This window comes from Pagrus pagrus (assembly GCF_965226575.1).
Source record: "Pagrus pagrus genome assembly, chromosome: 23".
NCBI classification, from domain to species: domain Eukaryota; kingdom Metazoa; phylum Chordata; class Actinopteri; order Spariformes; family Sparidae; genus Pagrus; species Pagrus pagrus.
The window spans coordinates 7,140,784-7,152,472 of record NC_140205.1 but is presented as its reverse complement, the minus strand read 5'-3'; the positions used below and the strand labels follow the sequence as shown (position 1 = coordinate 7,152,472).

At 40.6% G+C, this 11,689-nt stretch overlaps 2 protein-coding genes across 2 annotated transcripts; one reads left to right on the top strand and one right to left on the bottom strand.

The window, feature by feature from the left end:
* Positions 1–481: 481 nt before the first annotated feature.
* Positions 482–4,547, top strand: washc3 (WASH complex subunit 3). The gene is made up of 7 exons (XM_084345836.1): positions 482–684; positions 1,590–1,688; positions 1,819–1,884; positions 1,982–2,119; positions 2,897–3,013; positions 3,093–3,157; positions 3,257–4,547. The coding sequence occupies exons 1-7, from the start codon at positions 634–636 to the stop codon at positions 3,354–3,356; spliced, it is 636 nt and encodes a 211-aa protein (XP_084201962.1). The 5' UTR covers positions 482–633; the 3' UTR covers positions 3,357–4,547.
* On the bottom strand, positions 4,081–8,341 carry dram1 (DNA-damage regulated autophagy modulator 1). Its single transcript, XM_084345835.1, has 7 exons — positions 8,078–8,341; positions 7,668–7,735; positions 7,341–7,483; positions 7,079–7,256; positions 6,791–6,849; positions 6,373–6,465; positions 4,081–6,285 (listed from the first exon to the last, which is right to left on the bottom strand). The coding sequence occupies exons 1-7, from the start codon at positions 8,206–8,208 to the stop codon at positions 6,247–6,249; spliced, it is 711 nt and encodes a 236-aa protein (XP_084201961.1). The 5' UTR covers positions 8,209–8,341; the 3' UTR covers positions 4,081–6,246.
* Positions 8,342–11,689: the final 3,348 nt, after the last annotated feature.

Here is an 11,689-nt window from a genome sequence, read left to right as displayed (position 1 = left end):
AATGGGACAAATGAGACACACCTCTTTTTATTGGATTTTACTGCTTCTTCTATGTTATATGAATATTTATTATGAAAATTCAGCATTTCTTTTCAATAGCTTCCATGTCATGTGACCCAGTGACTCCAAACCAATGTTGAACTGTATTACTAAATGGGACAAATAAGACAAACCTCCTTTTTATTGGATTTTACTGCTTATTTTTGTATTACTGCTGTTTATGTTTTGTTTTGTCTTGTAACCCTTCTCTTGATATCACTTTATTGTTTACAGGACCATTACATTCATTTAACATGTCATTAACACGTAATGAAAAGTTGTTTAGCTTCATCAAAATGTAATAATAACATCATCAAATTGCGTCACTCTGCAGCCAAAGCACACAACCGGATGTTGTTGTTTTCCACAGACCAGAAGGGATACTTCAAAATAAAAGCTTACATCAAAATTCCTATTGGCTGATTGTACCGGAAGTCTCCTCCTGACGTAGGGACGCGATCACACAGTCCAGAGTCACATGAAACGTTTCACAGCAAATATTTCTATGTTGCGTTTCGTGTCTTCTTGCAGTGAAAATAGTTGCTGACAGAACTGAATCATCTCTATAATCTGCAGGAAGTTTAAAAATCCAACATGGACGAAGACGGGCTGCCGATTGTCGGGTCAGGTGTTGATCTCACCAAGGTTGGTATCAAGCTAGCTTGTAGCAACGGAAGCTAACTAGCTATCTTTTGAGGAAACGGGCCAAAAACAGTGCTGCAAGACAGTTTTCATCCTTCTTAGCAAGTTAGAGATAGTAATGTTAACGTTAGTGTACCAAACCTACGTGGCTGTAATCAAAGCAGCTGACAATTTCGTTGTCATTAGCAAACATCGCTGTCAAATACTCTCTTCCAAGGGCAGAATAGTCCAGTTTCCCTTTGAATGTCTTTAATTTTCTAAAAATGTGTTTAACTTTTGGACACACCACACTGTTACAGTTCATGAGACGGTCTGTTTTAATGCACTCGAGCAGCAGAAACGCTGTCACGACGTCCTGCACTGTCAGATCAGGTGTTACAAAATGTTTCGTGACCTATCAGACAGATGCTGTCACCTGATCACATAAGGTTTGGGTCAGGTTCATTCTGGTAGCTGTGATTGTGACTGGGTTGTTAAATAGAAATAAATACTGACGCTGTAATCTGAAAATGTACATTTATTCATTGATAAAAAAAAAAAAGTCTTTGAGGTTTCATTCGCTAGGAGGCCAAAATACACAATAATACGTGTAAAAATATGAGTTAAAGGTTTTCAAATGCACAATTCAAACAAAATATGAATTTATTTCCAATTAAATTACAGTAGCCTATAGTTTTCTAAATAATTGTAAGTGGAAGTAAATGATATCTGCTAATTTATTGTAAATATCCTATAGGGAGGCTCAGCTGTGGTATACATCTTTATGCTGTACCTAGACCCTTAATGACTGACTTGTAGTAAAACACCAATGGCTTAGTTGCTTTATCAGGATAGTGTGAATTACTTAATTTCCTCCGTATATTACACCCTCGGTTCCTTCTTAAAATATCTTTCTCTGCCTCCTTCAGGTCCCTGCTATTCAACAGAGAAGAGTCGTTGCCTATCTCAATCAGTTTGTCGTGCACACAGTTCGGTTCCTCAACCGTTTTTCTACAGTTTGTGAAGAGGTTTGTACATCTTTTTTATTAACTGTTTGCTTTTATATTGCTTCGTCTTTCCTAGTTAGTTTACACAAACAACTTAAAAAAACATTTCCAGAGTTCTTCTGTAAAACTTCTGTAAATTTCTCTCCCACAGAAACTTTCAAACATATCCCTCCGCATACAGCAGATTGAAACAACGTTGTGCATTTTGGAAGCCAAGGTGAGATCTTTAGCCTCTGCAGTCATTCTTTGTGCAGTTTACGACATGTCATGCCCATGCACTGATTACGAATCAAATATTGTAATGCTCTGAGCAGCTGTCCTCCATTCCTGGGCTGGAGGACGTCACAGTAGATGGACTCAATCAGCGGAAACCTGCTCAGGCCAATGGGACTTCAACTGCCCATGAGAGCCAAACAGACGGTCCACCAGCAGAGCCCTTGCCTCCTCCAGGGGTAAAGACAGTGACATGCAGTTCATAATGTAGTGCTTATAAAAAGTACTTAAAGGAATATGTTTTGATACATTTTTGGAAATACATTTACTAACTTTTATGCTGAGACTAACATAGGACGATCGATACCACCCTTGTATCGTGCATACAGGAAATGGTTAGCTTAGTTTAGCATGAAGACAGGAAATAAGGGGAAATAGCAAGTCTAACTCTGCCCAAAGGTGACAACGTCCATCTATCTAAACCTCTAAAACTCACAAATTAACGTGCTATGTTTGGTTTGTTGAATTAGTTCTCACCTTAGCAACCTCACGGTGATGATGAGTCAGTTGTCCCAGCTCATAACGCCCCTTAAAACCACAACTTAACACTTCTGTTCATGCACAGATAAAACAAATGACATACTCCATACTAACTAGTGAGCTTCAGAGGTGCTTGTAGGTGGATTTGTGAGCTTTGGGGTGAGCCAGACTTGCTGTCTCCATCCTCTATGCTAAGATAAGCTAACCAGCAGCTCCCTGTAGCGTCATATTTAGTGTATAAACATGCATTGTATTGAAATTCTCATCAAAACCTCAAGAAAGCCAATAAGCTAATTCCCCAAAATGCACGCAGACGTCTAGAGCCGATCATTAAATCTTACAAATTCAGCACAACTGAAACTTACAAAAGGAGCTCCACCTACAATAAATGCAAAATAACCACATTTGATATCCGGTGCTGTTAACCACTTGCCACTTCACGCTGTCTGATTATATTTTTACATGTCACGCTGCAGCCTGCTCAGACGGCACCGGAGCCTGCAGCGACACAAAAAGCAGAAGCGCCTGCAGAGAATGTCATGACAGTGGCCAAAGACCCACGATATGCTCGATACCTGAAGATGGTTCAAGTGGTAAGTCATCACTAACACCTGCTTATGGACTAAAAACAAACGGTGTGTCTTGTATCTGAACATGTTTTATCTGTCACAGGGAGTTCCAGTTATGGCGATAAGGAATAAAATGGTCCTGGAGGGTTTGGATCCCAACTTGCTCGAGTGAGTGTTTTGTAAAAAAAAATGTCTGCATTCATGTGGATTATCTGTACAGCTTTTCAAGAACTTGACAGATAACATTTCCTTCACTGCTGATGACAGCCAACCTGATGCCCCCGTGCCCGACGGAGCAGCGACGAGCGCGGAGGATCAAGATGTTGCCGCCACCAGCTCTGACAGCGAATCGTCTTTCAGCGACTGATTCTCTGTCTTCCATCTCCATCATCGCAAAGCTTCCTGTAAAGGCCGTCCATCATCTCCATCGGCATTCAGAGCTTCTGTTGGCCTAATAGAGAAGTAGGCTGTAGTGTGCCTGTAAAGGGGCACCGGCGAGAAGATGCAAATGTAAGTGCCTGAGAAAGGAGAATTCAACCAGAGTGATTGTCATTTCAGTGCAAAGGAGCTGAAATGGTTTTACTCATGGCCTCCTCAATTTTGATACATTTAGCATTTTTTGACAAATGATTTTCCGTGTTGATTTTGTTAGCAGCAGTCCTCAGAACGTGGCAGTAGTGAGTCCTTTTTGTACAAAGTAATTATTTAGTGTAGAAATGATTGATCTTACTTGGTTGTCAGTCTAATGCCTTTAAGAGATACGCTGAGCAGTCAAACGTTATGCCTTTGTTACAGGGTCTGTGTAAAAGAGAAACAAATATACGTTGGATACTTTGAATGTTTGGCACATACGTTGTAATTCTGCGTGTTTAGGCCAGGGAGAGAAATATCACATCAATCAAAAACTACAGTACATTCAGTGAAAGGCCTCTGCTGCCTTGTATTTTTGATTTTAGGACAAAATCCCAGTAAATTTAGAAAGTGTAAAGACTCCTTTTTATTTTTGTGCATCCTGTTGTTCAGATAAAAGGTGGCAAACAACAAACAATTAGAAAATGGAATCTGAATTCTTACCAGAGCTGCTGCGTGTCTTTATTTATGAAACAGGAAAAAAAACAAAAACTTTACGTCGCTGATGAACGACTATAATATATTGCCTGGCTCTGCTTTTGCTAACATTTTTCCATTGATACATCCTTAATGTCCTGATTTTTAATTCCTGGAAATTGCACACGAACCACTGCTGGAATGACGAGTAAACAAACTTGCACTAAGAGGAAAATCAGTGATGAACGCCACTTGTCAGAAAAATGTAAACGACAGTGGGGTTTTTTTTTGTGTGTGTGACTGTTAGTTTTCGTTCCTTATCATTACATCAGAATCTGTGACTAAACTAGAAACTAGCAAAGTCAGAACGCTTTAGCATGAATGAAATGTTGTAGTCATGAGATTTCTATGAATGGATACTACACTATAATGACTGTGAAAAATGAGTGTGGAGAAGTCCCGAAAGCACTTTGTTTACTGAAGGAAGACGTTTTGGATCCATAATAAACACTCAATAAACAGTTTGCTTATAAAAAAGTGTCTTTATTTTGGAGTTCATATCTCATCTGTACAGTACATCGATGTCAGGAGCAAAAACCGTATCGATACAAAGTCATTTGCTTTAAACAATACTTTCCCTTGTAAATACAGTATCTGTAGTAAACAGGTTAATAATCTGTGTTCATGTGACTTCCCTTCTGTCCTCCTACACATAACAGCACAGGGTTTTCTCTTTGGAGCGCTCTATGTTTGTCCCGTCTACTTCTAATCACCGATTATAGACAAAGATCTGAGAAGGAATGTCTCAGGAGTGCTGTCTACTGAAATACTCAAATGTAATAGTGATCTTAAAATACTAACGACAGCAACTATGACACAAAAACCGACCGCTTTCCTCAGAATGCACGATGCCTTCTCCTTCAACACTTACAAGAATATGTCGAAGGTTATTAAAATGATCTCAAGCAGCCTGAGAGTCTTCAGTATTTCAGTTCTTCTTTTCCATGGTCTCAGACGGCTTCATGGTCTCGACCCTTGTGCCTTTGGTTTGTCTAGTGTCCCAAGTGATGCGTGAACCGGTGCAAAAAATGTTGTTACAGTATAAAACAGAGATTTCCAACCTGGGGCTTGATAGTCAGTAAAAATCTAAAGGGTGATAAGTAATAAGAGATGAGAAATACATTAAAATATATTTCTGTTACAAAAAAATGCAAAATGTACAAATACTAAACCTATCCTTTACTTTAGTATTCTTTTGGGCAACTTTTTACTTTTACTGCCAATTGTGGCTATCAACTATCCTTCTGGTGCGTTTAGGAACAACCTGGACAAATCCTGCTGATTCTACCTTTCAGTTTAACCGTCTTTGAGTTATATTGAACCACTGCTTTAAGGCAAAGGATAAATCTGCCTGAAATTCAATTAGAAATGAACAAACTAATAAACTAATTAGCGCATTTCCCCTTTCCAAGAAATGTCTACAGGCTGCAGAGACTTGCACAATCGCATCCATAGCTGCACGGCAGAACAGCTGAAACCATTTAGCGCACAAGTAGCAGACCTCTGAACGGGAGTATCCACTGAACGAGTTTGTCTACTTAATTTCTTCTTACACCATCAAACTTCGATTAAGGAAGTGGCAGCATTTGAGTATCTGAAGTCATTTTCTCAGCATTAAATGAGCACCTCCATACAGTTCCTCACAAAAACATCAGTCCCGACTCTTCACCATGTTCCCACGGACAAACGTGAATAAAATGTGATAGTCTCCTTTAACCACAAGCACAGTGGTCATGAGTTCACTATGTGATGAACTTCTCGTATTAGTAGTCACGGCTCTGACTGGACGTGTCACACCGGTGTGGCAACAGTCGAGAGCAAAGTGCAAAGTGTTACTGAACACCAGTAGCATTAAGGACTCTTATAAAATGACTGCAATTGTATAAAAAGTATAAAGATGTGTGGGCAGCTTTCTATGATGCCACCTGACAGACAGCCTGTTATAAATAACTTTACAAAACAGTACCTAGAATATTCTGCTAACGAGTTCAGTCGTGTGATAGAAAAATCTTACGAAAGCCTTGCAGTGCAAAATACTGAATACAAAATGTAAGCGCATTTGGTTTACAAAAATAAATGCAGCACATTCTCAATCTTGAAAATACTGATATCCATACAAAAATCACTGACACACTGGAGATGGACGGCGACTAATCCTCGTATTCTGTGGTCACTCGTAAGTTAAACAGCTGTAGGGAATAAAAAGGGAGAGAAATAAGAACGCCGTGTAGCAATAAATATAGAAATACAGTTGCGTTTGGTGGTTGGATACTCACTTTGAAGTCGTCGATGTATGTGAGGAAGAAGCAGATGAAGCTGAAGGCAGCGATCCACTCGCATACAGCGCTGGCTAAGTGGTAGGCATAGTCCTGAAAGAGGGAAATCAGTTATTTTCTAGACTAATTTATTAATAGTTTGGTCTATAAATGCAGGACAGTTGTCAAAAAGTCCACCTAAAGTTGCCTACAGGAGGTTTGTTTGCTGTTTTGTCCAAAGAAACAGCCAGAAAGCCAAAATACTCAGATGTGACCAATGTGTTACACATTGCTTAGCTTGGTGGGAGGGGTACTATTCTCATAGGCTACTATGCAATCAATTGTCAAAATGGTTGCTGATTATTTATCTGTCTTTTGACTGATCATGTAATCATTTAAGCTTTGAACTGATGACACGTAGTGGCAGACTGCAGCTCACCTCGTCCTCTGGGGTTCTGTGCAGTACGCTTTGTTGCACAAAGTACGCACAGATGACAGCTGAATGATCCATTCAGGAAAATGACGTTCAACTATGATTTGCACTTTTAAACGTGCACGGTACAGCGCATCGAGTGTATTTACTGGTAAATGTGATGACAGTATCAACAAGAGAGTGATGCTGCAATCATAAAGCTGGGTTTAAAATGCCATGTCATGCATCAACGTATCAGAGAAAACAGCAGAGCACCAGAGTTAATAGACGTGTTCGACTTCAGTGAAAGGATACTGGGGAAGAACGCCAAAGTAGCGAGGACTGCGATACCCAAGCGTGCTCGACACACACCCATGGAGGACCCAAACGGATAGGCACGGTATGATATTACAGACTGGAGGATTGTGTAAATGATACCAGAGGCGAAGAAAATCACAGCTCCCACATCGTGAACCTTTGGCACTGTAGTTTCCTGCAACAAACACGCAATCAGACATTATAATAAAACCTTTTTTTATGTGATTTTTTGAAAGTGTCACCGAATGAGAAGCCTCACCTGGAAGGTTGCGACAATAAGCATGCCCAAACAGGACAGCAGCCCAACCACGAGAGCAGATTTATTGAGGCATTCGCACACCACTCTGGTTTCCTCGCTCAGCTTCTCCACATACTTGTACCTCGCGTAAATGGTGGCAACCCCTGCGAAAAGATTTGAAACAGTGTCATTTACCCCCCAAAGTCTTCCTGCGTCCCACAATTAGATTCTGCTTTCATTTTCTCGAAAAAGGGGAAACAACATCTTCGGAGACCTCTGTTCCTCCCCATGGGAGAGCCCAAAGTTGCCCAATCAGCAGCAGATGTGACACCACAGATGTGAAAATACCTGCACATGCAGAAATGAACGTCATCAGGCCGAAAAGGCAGCTCTCTGGGGGCGTTGCACCTGTGTCACTGAAAGAGAAAAAGCGAAGATGTGCAGCTTACCTTCACAGAAATGTTGAATCATAACTTCCTGTTTATTGTGGGTCTACTGTAAGTGCAGGGTTGAGCTCGGGTCACTTGTAACTTTTTAGTCTCGTCCTTTAAAAATAAAAGTCTAAAAGGGAGAGAGTGGGCTCGACAGATGTGTACGTGCAGCTGGAGTTTGGGCACCAGCCAAGTTGAGAGAAGCGGAGGAAAACGAAACTAAAGTTTTGTCTTGCACTTAAAACGAAGAGAACAACACATCGACGCGCATTTTCATCTTTTAAAAGTGTCTCCCTCCCCCCCCCGAAAGCTTTAAATGCAACTCACCTGATGTATGGAAAGATTATGTCGACGTCTCCTCTGAAAACCGCAAAAATGTAGGAGACGATGAAAGTGCTGGAGGACCAGATGACCAGAAACGCGGGCAGAAAGCAGAGTCCTTGCCTGAACCACAACATCTTGGCACGGATGTCTTTACGCGGAGCTTCCAGGAGACGCAGCGCATGCAAACAGACACACACAACATGAAACACACGTTTTAAATGCTGCTCCAGGGAAAAAAAAAACAGGGGCTGAGCCTGGTGAGGTCTGTTACCGACAGTCACATGGTGGTGTGAACCAAGAAGAGCTCTGAAAACATACTGTATACAGTTACCTCTTCCCCAAAACGCTCCCTGTGGGCCGGGCTACGCAAATGAAACCTGCAGCGCTTCATCGTTCCCTTTATCTCACTTTTCTTTCTTTTGTTGGAAGATCCAACTTCTCTAAACTTCCCGAGGAGTGGCTCGATGAGCAAACAGGGGGGATGTTGTCATGTTTTACTGGAACATGAGTGGCAATACCACAGAAGTGTGTAAAAGTAGTTCCTATTTACTCTGGAAACAAGACTTCTGATCGGAAAAATGCAAAGCAGCTGTGAATCACGTGCAGAATTGTGTTATTGTTGTTGTTGTTGTATGATCAATACAGCAGATGTTGAGCATTATGGGCTGATATTAAATGTTTTGTAGAGATAATGCAGTAAAAGTAAATTAAATTAAATGAGTAAATAATAAGTTTATTGTCAGACTAAAGTTACATTTTAGGGATGACTGCAAACAAAAAGTGTGTATATTGACCGACGATGGTCTAATATCGGTATCAGAATCGGCCCCCCAAAAAGTCTAGTATTGGTCGGGCAGCTGTGATTAAAGCAGCATGTTGTGGTTTGTTGAGGTGAAGCCACCAGTGATAATGACTTTTAATCATTTTAGTTTTTATTCACCTTTTCTTTTTACAGTATATCAACATTTACCTGCTCTGATTTCCTAAAACTACAGGTGTTATGACTTGGATTGTTAAAAACTTCCTCAGGAACAGTTTAGACATGGATGAATACATTAAGCGCATTTTCAAATGTGCAGGTTCATTCATGTGTGTACAGGTGAGGCCACGTGTAGATAAATGTGTGGACACAGTTTTTGATTTTGTTTTGTTTTGTTCGTTTTTGCCTCTTGTATCACTGGACGTATAAAGTATAGCGAAAAGAAATGTTGCAAATGAATGTAAACACATAAGATACCTCATGACTGCACTGAAATATGAACTTAATGCAATAAAACTATTTTAAAAAAGAACAGTTTTGAAGTATTACCACTTAACTTGAGTGTTTACGTTCATTACTGCACATTTCAGATGGTTATATTACACTTTTCACTCCGCTACGTTTATCTCACAGTTACTTTGCTGATGAAGTAGATATGAGTAGTACTGGGACTGTATTTCTTCCACCACTGCTCTCCTGTGATGACGTGTTTGTGGAAGTGGTTGAGAAGCTCCCGGTTTCGTGTTGCTTGTCTCTCTTCTCGATGTGTCGGCCCTGGAAACAAACTCTCTGAGGATTCAGACTTTGGACTTCCTTGTTTTGGGATTCATCCAAAGAGGAGTGGCACAAGATGTGAGGACGGTGTCACCCGGGGGCACCATGTTTGGGATTAGCTCAAGCATTAGGCCTGCCATTGTCTGATCAGGTCATAGTGGGTCAAGGAAAATTTATTACCAGTTGCCAGCAAGTTGCCATGGATGTAGATCACTCTGCAGATAGTCAGGGGTGCTGCTATATGTGTTTACTTTCAGTCAGATTTAGAGGCAAGCGTTTGACATAATTCGTGCAAAAACGCTTTTATTTTGAAAGCTGTCAGAGGCTCCTGCAGCTTCCCCTGATACACAATGTTTGTGTGAGTTCGTGTTTCCCTGAATCTCTACAACAGAGGTGGCAACTGCAACTATCACATTTCAGGGAAAGACGGTTAAGCTTTTTGCTTTAAGGCCAAAAAATACTGATCTTTACTCGGGTCCCAGGAGCAAAAATAAGCTGTAGGGTCCTGGGGAAGTCACCCCCTTCTCCTGGCTGGTGATCTTTGGATACATGCTTTGAATACTTGTGGTCAAATATTCCAGTACTGGGATTTTGTTGGATTATACTGAGGTTGGTAACATCTGGTGAAGGCTCACGTCCAGAAGTCTTGCAGCTCACACCTCTGTCGGGCTTTTCTTACATTCGAAGGGAAACCTAGCCGGTCCACGTGGTGCCGGTTCAGAGCCTCGGTTGTTTGGTGCAGCCATTGAAGCTCGCCAGCACCTCACTTGGCAGCATTCTTAAGAAATTGTTGCTTGAAAGGCCCTTTTATCAGGCTTGGTTCGCCCAGGGGACTCCTGACTCAGCACACTCAGCCTGGTCTCAGAGGAAGAATAGAGAGGAATTTTTGGTCCGTCTGAGAAAAGTTCTGGAAAATGTCAAGTAACTCATAACAGGATTATGCGCAGGACATTTAGCAGGAATGGAGAGTTACTTAACTTTACTGCATAGAAGGTCAGGGGAAGTTCAGTTCTTGAGGAAGGAAGACATATGTGTGTCCTAAAATCAGTGGAGAAAAATCAAGGACCATCCTGGACCAGAGTCAGCTGTTGTGATCCCCTCATCCCCACGTACAACCACCTTTATCACGTGGCCAAAGTCCTGTCACCTACTCAGGTCATGTGATGGCTTCCCAGCAAGTTCCACTTTTTCTGTCTTTCATTTTTACAAAACCTCTTCTTCTGATTAGCTGCATTTCTGCTTTTTTTCTTTTGTTACAGAGAACATGTGGTGGACATATCCGGAGATGAAAACGTAGATGCTGATTGAAGGATTAAGGACGAGATACGGTCGGATTAGATCTTAAACCTGATGGGATAAACATTTCGTTTGAACGTGTCGTGGCGGCTTCTTTTGACTGACTGTCGGCCAGTGGTTCCACGGCAACCAAACAAATACAGAACATTAAAAAATATTGTTAACTACAAAAGGAGGGCCTGCAGGAAAACCCTTTAAACTTGCAATGAGTTTAAGCCGCAGCATTAGAAATAATACTAATTTCATATCAACAATGGATCAAATGATGATGTAAAACATGAAGCAGTTTCTCATAGGTGATGAATGAACCCAGATAGAAATGATCGTCTGACTCTACCTCGGCTTTATGGATCTTTTATGCATCTTTAAGGTATTTGTTTTATTTTTGAAACTTTTAGCTTTATGGTTTTGAGTCACAGCACTCTCATTAAACCTCATTTCAACCCCAGGGAAATAAAAGACTAAATCCAAAACTCTTACTTTGGAAAAAGAGGTTACAAAATTGGAAATTCTGTTGGAATCATTATGGACAATAAGAAATCTGAAAGTTTGTTGAACACTTTATTTATTTTTGTAACATTTTGAATGCATAAATAAAAATCACTGAAGTGTCTGAAAAAGAAAACAGCAGGGAAACATCCTAACAGTATTGATGCATTGTTGCATTGTGTGCTGTTGTTGTAAATATCTATATCAAATATATTTTAAAAAAAATCTAATTGAAGCAAAGCATTCATCAGCACCTGTACAGTTATAATATAGTTACAGTATATATAGTATAGTTG

Bases quoted from the DNA above. Each gene is read 5' to 3' on its own strand.
- dram1 (XM_084345835.1), bottom strand. From the start codon at position 8,208: ATGTTGTGGTTCAGGCAAGGACTCTGCTTTCTGCCCGCGTTTCTGGTC. The intron at 7,257-7,340 runs GTGAGGCTTCTC...TGTTTGTTGCAG, and splicing joins TTATTGTCGCAACCTTCCAG to GAAACTACAGTGCCAAAGGT. The intron at 6,850-7,078 runs GTATCCTTTCAC...TGGATCATTCAG, and splicing joins TACTTTGGCGTTCTTCCCCA to CTGTCATCTGTGCGTACTTT.
- washc3 (XM_084345836.1), top strand. From the start codon at position 634: ATGGACGAAGACGGGCTGCCGATTGTCGGGTCAGGTGTTGATCTCACC. The intron at 685-1,589 runs GTTGGTATCAAG...TGCCTCCTTCAG, and splicing joins CAGGTGTTGATCTCACCAAG to GTCCCTGCTATTCAACAGAG. The intron at 3,158-3,256 runs GTGAGTGTTTTG...TGCTGATGACAG, and splicing joins TTGGATCCCAACTTGCTCGA to CCAACCTGATGCCCCCGTGC.